The 19,920-nt window shown below is 38.8% G+C and overlaps 1 protein-coding gene across 1 annotated transcript in view; it reads left to right on the plus strand.

Moving 5' to 3' along the window:
- The window catches only part of sema4gb (sema domain, immunoglobulin domain (Ig), transmembrane domain (TM) and short cytoplasmic domain, (semaphorin) 4Gb), a 39,832-nt gene extending 20,741 nt beyond the window's left edge, over positions 1–19,091 (plus strand). Inside the window, exons 4-15 of the mRNA XM_032574546.1 lie at positions 273–335; positions 575–673; positions 1,417–1,510; positions 1,725–1,838; positions 2,765–2,919; positions 6,888–7,063; positions 8,054–8,192; positions 8,281–8,503; positions 8,585–8,700; positions 8,945–9,099; positions 11,132–11,193; positions 11,670–19,091. Coding sequence (XP_032430437.1) covers positions 273–335; positions 575–673; positions 1,417–1,510; positions 1,725–1,838; positions 2,765–2,919; positions 6,888–7,063; positions 8,054–8,192; positions 8,281–8,503; positions 8,585–8,700; positions 8,945–9,099; positions 11,132–11,193; positions 11,670–12,637 — 2,364 coding nt within the window. The 3' untranslated portion in view covers positions 12,638–19,091. The remainder of the gene's footprint in view (positions 1–272; positions 336–574; positions 674–1,416; positions 1,511–1,724; positions 1,839–2,764; positions 2,920–6,887; positions 7,064–8,053; positions 8,193–8,280; positions 8,504–8,584; positions 8,701–8,944; positions 9,100–11,131; positions 11,194–11,669) is intronic.
- The last annotated feature ends 829 nt before the right edge of the window (positions 19,092–19,920 follow it).

Below are 19,920 nucleotides of genomic sequence, written 5' to 3' on the forward strand. Positions count from 1 at the left end.
AATCCTGTTGTGTTTCTCCGGATTTTATGCTCATTGGCTAAAATGCACCAAGACTTTATTTAAGGCTTTACTGGATTTAGAACTTAGTGAAGCAGTCAGAAAATAATGTCTATTGTGCTTTTCTTCCTGTTTATCTGACACATTCACACCCTTGTTTTCCATTATTTATTTCCGTGACGTTTCTGTCTGTCTATAGAGCCTAATAATCAATTCCCATGCCTTTTATTTACTGGTTTAACAGAGTCATCCTTATTACACCCCATTGTTTCCAGATTGATTGGAATGCCAGCCCCGAACAGAAGAAGCAGTGTTTAAATAAAGGCAGAAACAATCAGGTACATGCTTACATCGATACATACACTCCTTTCATTTTCTTTCCAAAGAGGTCTGTTTGTTTTTATGTTTTAGACACCAACTGCTTTGTAGTTTTCTTTCTCTAAAATCTGCATGCACTTAGCAGCAGCCTGGCCTTTTACTATTAACTTATGTCAGCGTTATTTTCTGCTAAAAACCCTGATAAAGTGGTCTGTGTATTGGAAAGCATGAATAACCAGTTATTCTCTGTTCTCTGCAGACAGAATGTTACAACCACATCCGCTTCCTGCAGCGATTCAATGAAACTCACCTGTATGTCTGTGGAACAAATGCCTTCAGACCTCTCTGTGCTTACATAGTAAGACTTACTGCACTTTAACTGCAGTGTTCAATGCTGTACAGGTTTTAAACTACCATTTATTTCTTTGTAGTTTGCTTCCAATCAGTCTACAGTATACTGAGAATCAAATGATCTGGATCAATATTAATGCATTCCCAAAAATGTTTAAATCTAGGAAAAGTTTTTCAATGTTTTCCTTGCACTTAATTTTCCATTAATATTCGTGCATGTAGCGTTCTGCTAAAAAACAGCTTCATTAGACGTTACCTTTAGTTACCTTTAGCTCCGTACGACAACATTTTGTGGAAAATATTATTTTTTCTCTTTATAATATTTTGATATTCTGAGAAATTGAATTTTTGGTTTTTGTTAGCTATAAACTCATATCAAAATCTACTCAAATAAATGCTCAAAATAAATCACCGGATGTACATGAGTTTCTATTTCTGAAATGAATTACTGAAGTAATTGCTATTCTGATTTATTGCTATTCTATGTATACGGAGATGTACACATAGTTCTTCAGACCTAAATAACTAGTATCTGAAATATATTTCAGAAATCAGAAAAAAAAAAAGATTTAGCAGACCAGAATTCTTATCTGCCATCTGTTGAACAAACAAAAATGTTTTTCTGGACCCCAAACTGAAAGAAAGTCTAAAGGATTACTGGAACATATGACTCTTTGGAAGCAAAAGAAAAGTTTAGATTTGAGTTTAAAAGAGAAAATATATATATATTTTGTCTCATCTCTTTTACAGGATATAGAAAGGTTTAACTTCTCGTCTGGTTTTGAGGAGGGAAGAGACAGATGTCCATATGACCCAGCAAAGGGATTCACTGGCCTCCTTATTGGTATGTCTCTGCAGCTTGCAATCAGATGTGGGATGGGATTCAAAGCAGCTAGGAGAAATCCTGATAAGTAGAGAGACTATTTTAATGTTTATCATTGCTGATATACAGTAGTTGCTTTATTGTGGGCAACAAGTAAGGCTGTCCACTATTTTCACTTGCATATCATTAATATTTATTATCTTCCTACAAATAATTTTTTTGATGGGTCACTCAGATGGTGAGATGTTCACAGCCTCCCAGTATGAGTTTCGGAGCTCACCAGACATCCGCAGGAATTTCCCCTTCCCCACTCTCAGGACAGAGGAGGCTCCAACCCGCTGGCTTCTGGGTGAATATACAATAATCCATAAATATGCAACATGTTATTTTTGTATGCTGAATATCTGTGGTAAGATAATTTCTATTAAGTCCCTTTCAAAAATAATCACACTCCTTGAATTTATGCATCATAATTAAGTAAATTGCCAATAATATACTTTTTAAAAATATATTTATATATATATTTTGTACATTTACACCCCATTACCCTGAAAACCTTAAATAAAATATGGGGTAGTGGCAGCATCATGCAGTGAGGCAAACCTGAAAAAAAATAGTGGCTGCAAATAACTGAGCATAAGTGGATGGTTCACTATCCAGCAGCACAGTCACCTTAGACATTCAACCAGAGCTACAACGGAAGTTTAGATCAAAGTATATTTATGTGTTAGAACGGCCTAGTCAAACTTCAGAACTAAATCAAACTGAAATTCTGTGGCAAGACATGTTCACTAACACTTTCCATCTAACCTGACTGAGATTGATCTGTTCTGTAACGAACAATGGAGAGATATTTCAGTCAATATATGTGCAAAACTGGCAATCCAAATAACTAAGCAAAAACTGGTTTTTACAAAGTATTGACTTACGGGGGGTAATTATTAATGCACAACAAACATATCAGGGTTTTGTGTATGAAAAGACATTCATATATTTTCTTCCAGTTTACAAAACTACATTAACAAAAAAACTAAAACAAATGTGGTTGCCATGTAAAAAAAAGAGTGTGAATACTTTTGCAAAGTACAGTACTTCATTCATTCAGTGTTAACCAGAATACTTGACCTGAAAACAATATACAAAAAAGATGAACGGCAGCTGAAATGTTCTTGTTGTGATTCAATCATATCTAAAGCGCTCCGTCTTCAGTTTCCAAGGAGACCCTTTCTGGCTGCTAATAGGTTTGTGTTTGGACATGTGGATCTGTGTGTACAGAGGCAGACTTCGTGGGCTCTGTGCTGCTGAAGGAGAGCATCAACAGCTCCATAGGCGACGATGACAAGATCTACTTCTTCTTCACGGAGAGAAGCCAGGAGCAGATCGCTTATCCCAGTCAGACCAAGGTGTCTCGGGTCGCTCGAGTCTGCAAGGTCAGAGAGCACACCGGGCAAAGCTTGAGTGAAAATGTTTATATTAATGCTCTCCCTAGAAAACATTATTTACTAGTAGGGCCACAGGGAGACATAAAGGAAGAGGAAAAACACCAGCCATCAGAGAGCAAAAATCACAGGATTATTTCCCCAGTTACACCAGTGACTCAGGGTGAAATGAGCTGCCACTCTTTGCTGACAGTCAAGTCCTCACTGAATAAAGTAGCAGTTGGACGTCTCTAATTGCCGCAGCTCTTTTTGTGCTGCTGTTTCTAGGCCACCCACGAGCCTACAAACTTGTACCTTCAAAAGCAAACCCTTTCCTTTCCCCCCCCCCAAATCCCTGTCTCTACATGTCCTCCTCTCACTTCATTTGACTTGTGCTCAGCAGTGGGACATCATAACACCACATTTTTCTTGTTTTTTTTTTTTTCTCTCTCTGCATGCTGGTGTGAGTGTAGTTAGAGTGTTTTTATGTTAAAATTGATGCTTTGTTGATCAAAGAAGTGACTTAGAGACTCAGCTGGTGATGGAACTTGATTTCTTATTGTTAAAACCTGTAGAAAGGACAATTTGCAACAGAACTGAACAGGAAAAATAGCGACTTTGGAGCGTCAAATTATAGTAAAAGACACAAATCATTCAGAGCAGGAGAGTATTCAAAAGATTTTTGTATCAGTACCAAACTGAACCCAGTTGGGGGAGAACTAGAAAACTTAGAATATGTTAATTTATTTCCTTTGGTTTCTTGTCAAGTATAAAAGTTGCAATCATGAACTTTGCAGCTACTGCAAGACAGATAGGTTCTGAGTTTTAAAGTGATTCATGCCCCATGGACAGATAACCTACCATCTTTCAACTCTTTGTACTCTGCTCATTTTGTTTATCAGTTAACAGAAAAAAAGATAACCTGAGCAAATATAAAGTTATCAAATGATTTAATTTATTAAATAAATATAGGACTGGGAGGAGGTGGAAGAGCTTGATTTTTCAGCAGTTTATCGGTCACATACCACACTGACACGAAATAGTTACAGTTTTAACAAGTGTGTAAAAAACACACACACATATAAATGTTACATAATACAGTTGTAAGGCTAAACATCTCTCAACTGGTCTCCTTTCTCCCGATGATGTTATTCTGAAAGCCTTTGGCTTCGTTCAGGTGCAGCTTTGCAAAGTCTTGCTCAGAGAGGCGGAGACAGCCCCTCCAAGCAATCCAAACTTGCAAAACACAGGCTTTATCTTTAGGGTAAAACTGATTACACAACTGCTGGCATATTTTTAAAGTTTTTTTTTTATTTGTATTTTTTTTACAGGATTTCTAAAAAAATTTAAATATTTATTTAGCGGTCAGTTCTGGGTCCAAAAGGAGTCTTTTTTCATAATAAGGCCTTTGCATCTCACTTCATCAGAGCTGCGTAGTTGTCAGAACAGTCGAGAAAGTAATAACTCAGTCTGAAGTAGGCCACAGCAGCACATGCAGATGTCGAGCCAGTCCCCAGTCAGGCAACACGCTGGTTGCAGGAAGACCTACAGATAGAGGAGACAGACATTTGCCTCTGGCCTGTAACCACTGAGGAGTTGTTTTTCTGAGTCTAACCAGTGTTCCTTATTGTCATCGAGTTCCTTACCAGTCATCGCCTGTTTTCACAAAAAATTGGAGTGCAATACATAAATTTTGGGTTCATACACTGATCCAAAAGCAGAAATCGCTGCCATAACAAAGTCATCATGATGCCCTGATCATTTGGATGTTCCACATATATTCAGAAGCAGCTAAAAATCTTTTTTTCAGTGTCTTTTCTGTTCAGTGCAGAGCACATCATCTTTCCCACAGGCATATATTACATTGCTCTGCTGCAATTTTTGACTATTCCTCCCTTCTTGTGCTTTGATTGACAGAAATTGTAATCTGCCAGTACATCCCTTAAGCTCCATACACAACAATAACCTCGAATCATCTTTGGATAAAATGCTTATTTTCTCATGATTATCCAGGACCACGCTTTGTTAGGAACTCATGTGACATTTTATTTTGTGAAAAACTGTCTTCATCTTTTCCCTTTTTTATTACAAAGAAACATTATTAGCGTTGATGGAAGCGTCTTAATATGTAAGGTGTGTGTGTGTGTGTCGTATGTTGATTTTCAACACTTTGCCATTTGGTGTGGGAGGATGAGGCAGGCAGTGCGGACTGATGTATGACAGACGTCCCCCAACAACTCAAATACGGAAAGATGAGGCTGAAATCTCCAGACACACAAAAAATGAGTGTCTATCTCTTTATTTACCTCTGAACAAACAACACTAAAGGACAATTTTGCTGCAGTACCCTTTAACACTGTGGATGAAAAGTAATTAGGGAAAATGCAGCTGTTTCAGTCTGATCTACAAGATGTATATATCTCCCATAGTGTGCATAGGTGCATCTCAATAAATATGAAAATCATTCAAAATTAGTTAATTTTAGTGAAAATGAGACCCACTCATTATCTACATTAACTGCACATATGATAGATTTATAAATTTCAATAGTATATTTCTGGTGATTTTGATAATTATGGCTAACAGACATAATTATCTGTTATAATCCAATAATAGATTCAATGTTTATTGATGTTAGATTCAATAATCCATTGAATCTGTGAAGGCATGAAGTAGTCTAACATTTCTTGCCAGACTACGGCTCTAGCCAGTCTGCCATTGATAAAACACATCGGACTAACACCAGCAGATGACATGATGTCTCAAATCATCACTGACTGTTAAAGCATATTAGATTCTGTTTGCCACAATTTTTTTCTCTCTAAGCTCTGGGAAATTTTTTTCCCTGGTAGAATGCAAAACGTCTTTCATCTGAAAAGTTATTTTTGGACCATGGAGCAGTAGTTCTGGTCATTCAATCCTCGGCCTGGTTAAGATGCTTTTGATGAAGTCTCTGGGTCAGAAGTGGCTTAAACCAAGGAATATAATCGTTATGGTCCATGTCCAGGATATGTCTACATATGGAGACTCTTGAAACTCTGAATCTAGGCACAGGCTGTGCCATGTGAATCTCCCCCAAATTCTTGTCTTGAATGGGTTTTGTTTCACCACCCTCTCAAGGCTACAGTTATGCGCCTATTTCTCTACCACATTTTTTCCTTCCCCTCAGGTTTCTGTTAATAGACTTGGATTTAGCCCTCTGAACAACCAGCTTCTCTTGCAATAGCGTTTGTCGGGTACCTGCCTTGCGGAGGGTGTAATGAACCATATGGAGGACAACTGTCAAGTCAGCAGTCTTCCGCTTCCAGGGCTTCTGGTTGTAATGGATCTCAAATGCAGAGACGACGTAGACGGGATCGTGGTGCTATAAAGATTTAATAACAGATTTAGAAACCAGGCTGAATGCAACAGGAGACTGGGGCAACAGATGATCTCATGCTGATTGATAAAACTCAGAGCTATTTCTGCTGGGGAGGCTGATGATTACTGAAGTATAACACAAGTGAGAGACAGCTGCAGGAGTACAGATAACTGATGCTCTGAGAAGAAGGTACTAGCAGAACAAGAGTAGACACTAAAAATAACCGGAAATGTAGAACAAGGGAAAATACTAACATACATAAGTCCACAAATAGAGGAAAACCCTAAACTAAAGTCATACAGATCCACAACAAACAGATTGTGAATACCGCATGAGTGTAAAGGTAACATACCGATTTTTTTTAAAATGAATATTTTAAAAATTTGTCTCATGTAATGTTTTCTGAGAATCACATTTTGTAAACTGTAAACTAGTATCAAATAAAACAGAAAAAAGCTCAAAATGTATCATTCTGTCTATAAAGAATCCACATATTTGAGTTTAACTTCTTAATTAAATATTCTGCTTGAGCTTAATCTGAAGTGGGGTTTGTGTAGTTACTGTACAGTCAAAAATATATCCACTCAATCTATGTGTCCATTGCTTCCTCTGCCTGCAGAATGACTGGGGTGGCCAGAGGACTCTGCAGCGGAAGTGGACCACCTTCCTGAAGGCCAGAATGGTGTGTTCAGTCCCAGAGTATGAGCTTCACCTCAATATCCTGCGTGATGTGTTTGTCCTGCAGGGGAGAGACGTGCAAAGCAGCATCTTTTATGGCGTTTTTGGCTTGGAATGGTAAGAGTATATATATATGTGTGTGTGTGTGGGGGTGCGTGTGGGTGTGTGTGTAAGTTCAAATAATAGAAAGTGGGACAGTCCTACTGTTTGAATAAAGAAGGAACTGGAATAGTTTATTTTGTCTGTTGGGAAATGTTTCACTTGTCAAATCAATAAGAGCTGAATATAAAAAGGTACCACATACATTAATATGATATAATTAGTTTCCAAATTAGTTTTGGATAAAAGCAATAAATGGTGCAAATTAAAAAAAAAAGGATTTATGAACTGAAAAACAGCCCAAAATTATTTACAATGAAATGGCTGTGGAAATTCTTTATTTCTACTCTTTTTTACTTTTCCTTCTTCCTACAATGTACATCAGCTCAAGCGTGGAAGAATGACTAAGCCCCTGAGCCATACTGGTCACCAGTTGTGAGGCTTGAAGACTCAGGTTTCACTTGGTTCTCATTTTTCTCAGGTGAATGCTTTGATGACTGACGTGGGGACACAATGGATTTAAGAATCTGACGCACACCCTTTATTTCCCTCTCTTACCCCCTCAGTTTACTAATCTCACCTTTAGGGCACCAGAGTAGGAGCCACCTGGTTTGTGATTACCAGTTTCTGATCTTGTCTTTTCACAGGTTTGGGACAAAAAAACAGATCAGTTCTGCTTATGACTCAGAGGGAGGGAGTTATTTTAGTTTTGCAAATTTGGTGAAGAGAACCAATGGTTATTCTTGGTGTGGATGATGGGACTAGATACTGATAACAAACTGGGAAACCTGCATCTGCTGTCTATTTTCTTAAAAGATTAGGCCTTTCATCCTGGCTGCAAGTTTCTGGATAAATTCCTACTTCCTACTGATCTTTGACTTGTCACTGATGATCTGTACTCTGTCTGAAAATGGATCTCGGCGGCAGCTTCTTCTTAGATCTGTCTGCATCATCAATCCTAACGGGTGTCTTCTGGACATGTCTTTGGGGTGTTGGATTATATTTCAGGAAGAATATCAAAGCATCCGCCATCTGCCAATACACTTTCTCAGATGTGCGCAGAGTGTTTGAAGGACCATACATGGAGGTGCAGGATTCGAAGTGGAGGGAATATACAGGAAAGGTTCCGGAGCCAAGACCTGGTTCAGTAAGTTTCATCTCTTACTTCTCTGAACTCTGAAAGATTTTATCAACCTTTAATAGGTAAAACACTTGGATTATGGTTTTCCCTACAGTGTATAACAGACGTACACAGGTCCCAGGGCATAAACTCCTCTCGAGACCTCCCAGACAGCGTGCTCACATTCGCCAGGAGGCACCCCCTGATGGCTAAGCAGGTTCACCCAGTAGACCTGCGGCCACTTATGTTCAAGAGGAGCGTCAACTACGTCAAGATCGCCGTGCACAAGGAGCCGGCGCTGGATGAAAACCTTTACACTGTCTTGTTTCTGGGAACAGGTGAAGTTCAGTCAACTCCCAACAGTGACTGTTTCTAATCTTCATCAGCTTAGTGTAATACGTGTGTGTCTTGTCTTGTAGATGATGGGTGGTTGCACAGAGCTGTGCAAGTCGGTGGAGAGATGCATATCATAGAGGAGCTGCAGATATTTGCCAAACCACAGCCAATAGAGAGCATGGTGATATCTGCAGTACAGGTATTTACAGATTCAGTGCCATGAGTCATCCCTCTTGTTTTTCTCTCAAGTTGTCAAAATTTATTTTGGCATTTAAAAGCAATTATGATCTGCTGTTGCATAAGGCTTTCTGAGGATCTTTTTAAAGATCTTCTAACTGTGCATTGCACTGTTGTCATTGTATAGGCACAACAGCTGTCAAGTCAAGCCAAAGTTGAAGCAATTTAGTTCATCAACTGTTTTTTTCTTTTTTTGGGTTTGACAGAGAAGCATCTACATCAGCTCCCACTCTGGCGTGATCCAGGTACCAATGTCCACCTGTACGAGATACACTTCCTGTTATGACTGCGTATTTGCCAGAGACCCATTCTGCGGCTGGGATGGGAGAGTGTGCGTGGAAATATCGTCACGTTCACAGAGGTGAGGCAAGCACCTACAGATGCACAGCGTTTTTTCATAGAGGTGGATACAGAAAACAGAGATCACACTCATGAAAAAAAAACAGATTATAAATCTACCGCCTTTATTTTCTATACACCATTTACATTTCCACCAACTCTTTTCAGTTTTCAATATAAACTGAAAAAGCATCAATATATGGTTAAATCATATTCACTGAGCTTATTAACAGATTTACAACATTTACAGTGCTTTGGTCTGGATGTCACCGTATGTCCTCCCTCTGTCCCAACAGCAATATCAAAGCATGATTAATCATTTATACAGCCTCTTCTCGTCCAAGGCAGTTTCTGTGAAAACAGGTCTAAGACACTGTGCCTGGCCTGGATTATGTTTTTTATCACTTCTGTGAAACTCAGCAGGAGCTTCAGCAGAAAAAAGTTTTGACAGTTTGGATGGATCATGAGCCTGAATGCAGTAGGCGGAGCATGTAATTAGGAATAATATATAATTAGTTTTAGAAATTCAAAACTCGAACAGTAATTAGTTCAAATCTGTTTGATGTTGTATATCACTTATTTATTTTTGGGGATTTTTTTACATTTATGTTTCAAAATAATATTTCCATGTGGGCCTTAGTATAGGGAGCTTGTTGAAGGCAGACACGGCCATTTGTCACACTATGTTTATGGGGATCTCTGTAAGTGTAACCTCAGTTGTTTTGATGTTACAGTATCAAATACCTGTGGATCAGCCACATATACCTTCCTTCTATCATCAATAGCCACTTATCCATGCAGAGGTGTGAGGGGTGAGTGCTATGTGGGGGCTGGTGCCTACCTCCAACAACCATTAGACGAAGACAAGCAAACATGCAGATGCACAATTTAGAGCAGGGCAATTTGGAGGAACCAATTAACCCAACAGCCAGGTTTTTCGACTGTGAGAAGTAGCCAGAGTATCCAGAGAGAACCCATGCATGCAGGGGGAGAACGTGTAAACCGCTGTTCCACCGTGCAGCCAGCCATAAACCAGCAAAATCACAAAGTGTAAAGCCGTCCAAAACAAACACATACAGTGTGCTCAGTCCTCCATTTGGGACTGTCTCTCCTCATTCACTCTGCATCAGTGAGCAGCAGACATCTTAATCTCTATTACTGCAGCAAACACTTCTGCCACTTCTGTGAATTTGTTATACTCATCATGGCTGCTGGGGGAAAAATGCAACACAAAGAGCAGAATAATAAAGAAACATCTTACATATCATAATGTACACATCTGATATATAAAACCAATCTTTTACAAAGAGTATGGAACAGCCTGTTCTTTGGTGTTGGAGAGCAGATATAGTGCTGGAAGAGATTTGCTCACCCACTATTCATTAAAGCAAGCAAAGCGTCCAAGTGCGGAGGCTCCCTCTGCCAGTAGATTGCAGTGAGCTCAAGCAATGCAAAATGTTCTGCAGCATGAAAATACTTGCAAAATATTGCTGTTGGACATGTGGTTTAGATAAGTCTGAATTTAAAGAAATCATCTGCTATGTAGGATCTTCATCATGGACAAAAGTTTAATAGTGACTGACTGGTAGCAGCGTATTTTGTATGTTGCAAACTATCACTGCTTTAAAAAAATAACATATTAACTAATTGGAAACAATTTTCTAATATGTGAGTTGTTTTTGTTTTTTTCCCCTTTTTTTTTACAAGAAAAAACATTCTTATTTTCCTCTGGTACAACAGGTTTAGCTAGCTACTCTTTACAGTAGAATGCTATAAAATTGATGTACTCTTGTAATTTATAAAGAACCTCCTGAGAAGGTTCTCAAATTTTATCAAGTCCCAAGCACAAACTTCTAAATATTTTTCTTTAGATTTTATTTCATGGAGCAACTTAAAGTAGTGAATAAGTGTGAATGGGAAATACTGTCTTTAACTTCCTATCGTTGCTTATTTCTACCAAGCAACCTATTTGGGAACATTTCTTAAAATCTCATTAAGTCTATTCCATTCTAATATGGCTAAATGCATATTTTTCTAAAACCTTTTCTTTTTAGGTCAAACTTAACGCAGGACATCTCTAGAGGAACCAGAGGCTGTAAAGAGAATCCAGGAAATGGTATGTCTTACAACACACACACACACACACACCCTTGCAATTATTATAAATCCATTATTCAACAGCCCCGACTCCTTTAAGTTTTAAAAAGTTCAATACTTAATTTGCCTCCCGCCCTTCTTTGATGAGTTTCCCTAAATTTTTTCACACTCAGATTAAGGGGTTAAAAGAGTCCTTCTTATTCTGCCTGAAAAAGCCCAAGCTGTTAGCATTTGTGGAGGGATTTCATTAGGTGCATGTTCCTCACCCATCCCCCAGGTCCCAGCATACACATTTTAATCAGCTCCTCTCTTGCTGGAGGTCAGGCGGTCCTGCTGCTGCACTGCAGGGCTCGCTACATTTAAAGAAGCATGTGAGATGTGATAGAAAGTGATGCCTTAACTCCACTTGCGCTTTTAAAACGTGCAACCTCTGTGACCTGACATCTTGTTCGATGTTCGTCTCTGTCCCCCTTGCTGTCCTTTTCTTTTACTCAGTGATCCATCGGAGACGGGCTGTGATGTCGGGGGACGATGTGTTGCTCCAGTGTGAGCTTCGCTCCAACCTGGCAACTCCACGCTGGACGCTAAATGGCAAGGAGCTCCAGGGATACGGGTTGAACACAGGTTACCGCGTTGGGACGGACGGGCTCCTTATAATAGGTGCTCGCACCCAGCAAGGTGGCTCGTATCGCTGCTTTGCAGTGGAGAACGGAGTCTCAGTGCTGGTTTATCTTTACACAGTGAAGGTTCACACAGATCCATACTTCCCAGTGGAGCCCACCGACTCCACAGAACCCACTACTGTCTCCAGCCCGGTGGTTTTCTCCACCGCCAGCCCCACTGAGCAGCCTCTGCCCTCACCACCAGCACCGCTCCCTCCAGGAGCCAATTTCCAGACCTACAGACACATGGAGGCCATCTACATATCTTTGGTGGCGGTTCTGGGAGGGCTTTGCTTAGTGTTAACCGTGGTGCTACTTTACGTAAGCTTCTGCACCAGACGGGCAAGTCGGAGTCGGAAGTTCTCCCATCAGAACCTCCATGTTCTTGGGGCCTCGGATAGAAAGAGGAGCTCCCACCTGGAGCTCAAAACCATCTCCAGCCACTGCAACGGACGCCAGGGTCGGCGCTCCATCTCGGTGCCGACCTTTGGGGACTTTAACGACAGCTTCCTGCAGATAATTCCTTGCGACGACCAGATGTCTCCGGCCAAAACGCCGCCGCCAGCTCCCCCTCTTCCCAATCCGCCTCCGCTTCCGAACATGGACTACGCCAATGGGCTGTCGGCCACGCTGCCCAGCGTGCTGAGGAAGATGAACGGAAATAGCTACGTGCTGCTGAGGCAGGCCGACCCCGAGGGCATGTCACCGCTCTATCACTCATTCACGGAGGAGCTCAACCGGATCCTGGAGCAGAGGAAACACACACAGCTGGACATGCATCCCGATGAGAGCTCCATCTAGGATGCTCCGGTCAATATGTTTGTCCAACTTATTTATTTTTAACCCAACGGAGAGGTTCGGTTGTGGGAAAAGCTGAAATTTTGCCATTGCTCTCCAGGGTGTAGGACTTGTTGCAGCTTGATTCAAAACATGGAAACTCCTGCATCTGGAGGGCGTCCATGAGCTCATGGACCAAAAGAACCAGAGTGACTGAAACAAGCTTAGCAGCTGTGAAGAATTTGCACTAATATAAAGCAAATGGGAGCGGGACGATGTCACCTCATTAAACTCTGTGGAGGTTTAGGGACGATGGGAGTTGCATTGCAATGAATCACTGGACTTTTTTCTTTTAAACATTTGAGGTTTTTGAGAAGTTTAAACATTGTGTATTATTTATTATGAGTAGCACCAAGAGATACTCTTCTCCATATGGATGTTTAGAAAAATAATGTTTTTGCTAGCATTACTAAGTTTGAATCCTGAGAACTGAGACCGTTGTACAATATGTTTTTTTTTTTTTCTGTCTCGGCTGCCTGGATGGCAGGAAGTGAGGTTGTTTGTAAAAGTAGAGGTTTCAATTTTCCTGATTTGGGATAACAGTATTTCTTTTTGGCTGAAATTTGGTGAAAGATGTTTTTGAAACTCATTTGTTACAGTACAACCACAAACTATTATCTTTGTTATTTACCAACACAATAGCTAGAATCTACACAATATAGACTGAAGTCATTGTGAATTAGAGGGAAAATGACAGGTTTTCCATCCAAAGTGTTTTAGAAATACAATCTGAGAAGTGTGCCGTACATTTGTATTCAGTTCTTATGAGTCAATACTACATTTCATATAGCTACAGTTGCAATTCTTTAGAGGTCTGCCTCTACCAGGTTTGCATATCTAGAGACTGAAACTACTGACTATTCTTCTTTCCAGCTGAAAAGTGAACCTTTGCTCCTGTGTCAAGTGTTTTGCAGCCTTTAACATGTTTTCTTCTCTTGCCCTGTATTTAGCTCCATCCAATCTTCCCATTTAAAGTCTGAAAATGCCTCTTTCTCCCTGCTAAATAAAAGCATTCCTACAGTAAGATGCTGCCACCACAATACCGGGCCAAAAATATCAGTTTTGTCTGAACTTTGATGCAAGAGCACTGGATTCTAGCAGTATCAGAGTAAAGAGGAGGCAATACTTTTGCTAACCATCCTTACAGAGAGTCTTGTTTCCACCCTTCTGCCACACTTGACACAGATCACCACCGTTTCTACTTCACCCCATAGTGAACAGCACACACAAATTACTTTAAATGATTGTCCCTGGTTGGTGAAACTCATCGGCCTTGTGTGCCTCCACTGATCACTGTTGCATCAGTCCTGCTTTTACTAACCTTTTCTCTTCTCTCTGGACTCTCTTTTCATGTACACCCTACATGAAAACTGCTAAAAAAAAATCCCTCTTTATTTCTTAAAAACTATATTTTGCTCAGATATCGTCACTAATATGTTTCTTTAAGACTTTAGAACTTCCACATTTTATTAAGCTGCAATAATTCACCACCGAAAAAGTGTTTGAAGCAAAAACGGTACATATTTTTTTAAAACCACCGTTATTTTAGAAATATGCAATTGAATTCAAATTACAGGTGGAAAGCATAAAAGCTTTTGTGGAGCGCTAAAGTTTAAGTGATTGTCTTCCAGTATATTTCCTGCTGTAGATGTCAGTTCACACTACTTCTTAGTTATTGTCAGGAAGAATTGATCCTCTGTTTTCCCACTCTGAATGGAGGAAGAAAGGAAGCTTGGAGTCAAAGACGAATCTGTGACACAACCACAATGGACAGTACATTTTTGTGAAATTAGCATTTTGCTTGAAGTATCACTTGAGAAACTTTGTATGAAACATATATTTCTGTGTTCATTTAAACACTATTTTGTTTTTTCTCTTGTTTAAACACTTGCTTCCTTTTACAGGCTCATTATATTGTGTTTGTAAAAATAGCTGTAGCTGGGCTATTGCTTGTTTCTGCTTTCTGCTATTTATGTGGGGAAAAAAAATACATTTATGGAAATGTGCCGTGTGTGACAAGAGGAGTCAGAATTCAGCTGGATTAACTGATTTATCTAAATACTGCAGACGGACTTTGTGGCTTTTAAAAAGCACAGCGCACCCTGAAGAAAAATAGATAAAACACCGTAAATAAGTTTCTTATACATGACTATGACTCCTCCCACATTTAAACTGCAGGCAACTTTTGCCTCCATTTCTCTGCACATTTACATACCAGCATTCATAAATAGACAGAGCATAATAGTCACAAGGCAGCAGGTGAAATCTCACAATTACATATATACACAAAGAGCATCGTCAGCTGAGAAATAATTTTACATGTTAATATTGATAATTTATATTTCATTATAATTTAGTTACTATTTTTTTCTTTTTTGTCTTGTTCTGTTTATCACTATTGTAATCATTTCTACAATTACCTCCACCCCTTTAATTTTTGTCCTCCATGTCTCTGACATCTTTGTCTTTTAGGTAAAATGTAATGGTATCACAGAAGAAAATAATTATTTGGCTGTTTCAGAATTAAAGAATGTCTGTTTTATCCTGAAATCAGTACAAATAGAGTACGTATTAGCACGTAAGTTTGTCCTCTGCAGTAAAAAGAAAGAGGAAAAATCTGTAGGTGGCAAATTTTAGACTGGACATGCAATGTGATGCCAAAAAAACAACCAAAAGCTGCACAGCTCAATGTATTTCCATGGCAAGGTGAGCATCCCTGTGATTAAATAGAGACTGCATAATATATGATGACTGAAATGAATCTGTGAGCAGTTTGTAAACATGTCACGGTCGTTCGTGAACAAATGTCTGTCTTCCCAGAAAGGTGTCGAGTCAGCTCTTGTAGCTCAGCAGCAGCAGGCCTCTCTCGTGGCTTGCAGTGCATAAGTCAGAGCAGCGCAGCGTGGCTCACCTTCACAAAGAGAGGGCAGGAGCATTTAGGCTTCCTGTGTTCCTGCCATCTCTGCAGGCTGATGCAGCCTTGCAGGGTACAAGACCTTTTGGTCTTTGTGCACAGATTTTATTTCCTTTGCTTGTCAATTTAAGCCTCTCTCAGTTGCTTTGTACAACATTGGAGCATTTCTTAACGTTATCTATAAAATCTGAGTTAATGCGTTGAACAATTCTTTACAGTGATCTAAATATAGCAAAACTGTGTAATTTGAGTTCTAAAAAACTGTGTAATTTGAGTTCTAAAAATTTGTATCTCACTAATTGATGGTCCGCTGTACAAACATGTTCTTCATGTTCCTTTAAAGTTTGAGCACATAAAATTCTAAGAAATATACTATTATTGAACTGTATTGAATGTAGAAGTTAGTTTGGACTGGGTACAGTTATGCTATGTTTGATTTGCCACAGAAATCAGATCTGGAAATGAGCTCTCAACCCAGTTTGGCTTGAAGCAGCTGCAAGTCAGGAAACTATTTGGGATAGCTACTTGTCGAATTGCTAATTACTATAACCAATACAAACCAACGACAACATATTATTTTCCCTTTTGTGCAAACATTTAAGAAACATGGTCAGATGTAAGGATTGCAAAATACGGTATTTACCACTGACTTAGTGAGATATAAACCACCAGAAGTACAAATTAAGGGTTTCATCCTGGTTTTCACAGTACATCTTTTGTTTTTCACAGCCAACCCTAAATTCATTTCAGATTTTGACTTTCAACAAAAGCATTTTATTGATCCAAGTTAAAACTTGGACAACCTGACCATCAGAAAATCCCACTGCATAGTCTCATGAATCAATCATACTGGGAATGTCATCATATCAGTGTTGAGTGCGTTTGATTTGCAAACTGGAAAACCAGTGGGTTTATTTATTTTATTTTTTTTTGGTTCAGACACTCAAAAGATTGCACAGTACATTGCTTGTTATCAGTTTATCAAGATGCAAACAGATCCTGCACATGTGAGACTAGTGGGAGTTGGAAGTATAAACTGTTTATTTTTATTTCTGACGGTTTGCATCCCATTAAACCAACAGCACACACAGCACTGTAAAATGTCCATTTGTAAACAAGGTTCCTTGTGATTTGAATCGCTAAGTACTGAGGGGCTAAGTACGCTTCAGTGTACTTAACGCCTCAGCATTTAGCAAATCCTGCTGGTTTTTTACTGAGTAACAAATAAAATGCGCTCAAGTCAACTGTGACATCTGATTCCCACATAAAATCAAACAGTATATCACTAATCAACTATTTTTAATAATACTTTAAAAAGAAGTTGCAAAAATGTTGTGTTTTTTCCCCTTTCTTTGCCTTTAGGATGCTTTTGATTCTGCAGAAAAAACCCTTTTCCAGAGCAGATGTATTTCATGCTTTAATCCTTGTTTTCTGTCAAGACACTTCTTTTTTTAAAAAAAAAACTTTTACTCTTATTAAATCTGCCCCCACAATTTCCTCATCCTATTACCGCTACATAAAACTTTTATCCATCAGTCCCTCCATTCGCTCTCTCAAGGACCCTGTTGAGTTTATGAATGATTGCTAGTCAATTTGAGCCAGATTTCCAAGAACACTCATGTTTGTGTTTTTGCAGATGCAGGAAAGAGGTAACGAGTTTCTATGTTGATGCTTAGCACATAATTAAGGATATTTTTATATTCTATAATCTATAATGCTATATATTTATAGGGTACAGTTTTATTTAAATCAAAGTTGTAAAAAGTTGTATTTTGTAGCACATGTAAAGTGATACAACGCTGCTTCCTCTGGTGTTAGATAAACAGTAAATTATTGTGCTCAGTTTTTCTTATGTACATCTCATGCATGTCCATACTGAATCTTTAGCATCTGCTGCTTCGTTTTGTTTATTTGAAGTTTGAGTGAAGAAGTCAATACGTACATTTTTTGGTCACTGGATTTTCTGTTTAAAGCGCAAAATATTAAATTGAAATACACCGAGGTTTTCATTAACATTTGCATTTAATAGAATATTTTGTCATTTCAAATGAAAACTAAACACCCACAGTTTTTTTTTATTTTATTTGTTACTGGTTTCTCACTAGGCCATTCAGTTACTAAAATATGCACATGGCACTGTGTGGAAAACTACAATGCAAACTTATACCTTTGGCTTAAGTCACTGTCATTTATTTATACTTTGTGATATATGTGGAAGTGCAATGTTACTTGATTTATTTAATGGCTTCCATGATCTGCGCTGTTTAATAATGTATATTTCAAAAATGATGTAAAATCTCCTGTAAACAGTGACCCGTTCCATCCGTTTTTCTTCTATTTGACATAAATCTGTATTTCCTTTCAGTCTGAACTTATGTCCACTCTTATTGTAAAATAGTAAATTACCCTAATGTGTTGACATATATATATATGTTTTTTTGAGTCTCATGTCTTATTTATTTCACCTCATTAAACAGCCGCTGGTTTTTCTGAGAATAATAAAAACAATAACTTGGGTTATGTTTAGCTTGGAGAAGAAAAAAAAAAACAGGAAATGAGTGTCAACAGCCTGAAGGGGGAAATCATGAAATTACATGTAAGACATGTTCAAACTGAATCTTACTCTCAAGACGGCTTGTTTGTTTTCAGCTCGTGGCAAGAGGAGAGGCCGGCGTTTTCCGGTGGGACAATGAGTCCCAGAGTCATTTACATTTCTGCATGAAAATGTCAGGGCAGAGGTAAAACATAAGCCCAGAGAAGACGAAGAAGGGGGTTGGGGGGTAGGGTAAAATTACCATTTTTCAAAGCAGTAGCTTAGCAACAGCAACTTTATTTAGAGCCTTTAATGTCCTTGCTTGGGTCAAGCTGTGCCAGCTCGCCTCAGGGAGAGCAGCGGATGTGATGCCTTTAATTGGTGCAACAGTTAGATTAAAGGGAAGGAGGCGAAAATGAATCAGAAGAATTTTCACCTTTTCAATTCCCAAGTCTTTTCTTAAAGAGCTAAAACAGCTGAGAGCATTTGCTCTGTCTTTTTTTTTCTGAATGAACAGCTCTGATTTTCACTTACATGCAATTGTGATGATGTAAGAATGCAGATCTGAGGGAGAAAGTGAATGTGCATTCAGGGACAGAGTTCAGGTCCCATTAAATTGGTATGACATTTTTATTTGAATTACTAAATTAACATTTTAGCAATATTGTGATTAATTGAGATGCACCTGTAGATAATATCTAATGACTGTTGTATGCAGACTCCAAGTTGATGCACCTTTCTGCAGTTTGGTTTTCTCTTCACATTCTAGATACCAACATGGGTCCTCATCCAGGCTAATGACCAGCGGCTGACAAAAAGAAACTTTTCAGAAATCATGGAGAACTGTTGCAAGGTTAAAAAAATACAAGAAAGTTTGCCTGCTCTAAAGGTAAATACAAAGACACAAGGGTGGTTTGAAACCGTTGCGCTGTTTTGTAAATTTTCAATAAAATGTTAAATTGGTGTAACTCGCTCCTGAGATGGCTCTGATCGTTCCGAGATTATCCTCTTATTTGTATAAGAGGAACCATCGACTTCTAATTCTCTGCTTACATCACTGAGGTCATCGCCAGCTTTTCCTGTCAGAAATGATGAATTAGGGGTTGGGGTTTGCAAAAAAAGCTGGATCAGTAGCCTGTATATACGGCTGGTTAGGTTTGATATTAAAAAAAAAACTCATGCTACAGCAGTAAGTATCTGGTTACTGTTAAAGGTCATTATATAGAGGACAGTAGGATCTGATGATAAAAGACTGTTGCCCCTCCAGCTATCAAACAGCCATCTGTCATCTTCATCAAGCTTTGGGGCATTTAAGCATGTGCAAAAGGAGCACCTTCAAATCTTAAGCAGCAAAAACATTCCATGTGATGTACCTCGCAACATTCATCTTTCTTCTAACTTTTTGTAAACTTAGAACTGGAATTTATTGATAAAATTTTCTTGGGATTTTATGTGACAGACGAAGCCATGTTGTATAAAAAAATGTGTCTACAGATGTGCAAAGTTCGTATGAATTCCACTGAAGGCCCGCCGCTTCAGATTATTTGTAAAATAAATTTTAAAAACCATGTATCTTTAGCCTTCCAATTCATAATGATGGACCACTTTTGTATTGGTCTATTAAATAAAGTTCACATAACACACATTGGAAATATTTTAGCATAATGCGACAAAAGATTTAAAGGCTATGAAAAATATGCCAAGGCACCGTATGTGTTCACAAAGCTATTAAGCCCCGTTATCAACCAGAAGTTCAAGAATTTTGTTCTGTTCAGCTCATTTTGAGAAAAAGCTGCTCAG

Source organism: Xiphophorus hellerii, chromosome 10 (genome assembly GCF_003331165.1).
Source record: "Xiphophorus hellerii strain 12219 chromosome 10, Xiphophorus_hellerii-4.1, whole genome shotgun sequence".
Classification (NCBI taxonomy): domain Eukaryota; kingdom Metazoa; phylum Chordata; class Actinopteri; order Cyprinodontiformes; family Poeciliidae; genus Xiphophorus; species Xiphophorus hellerii.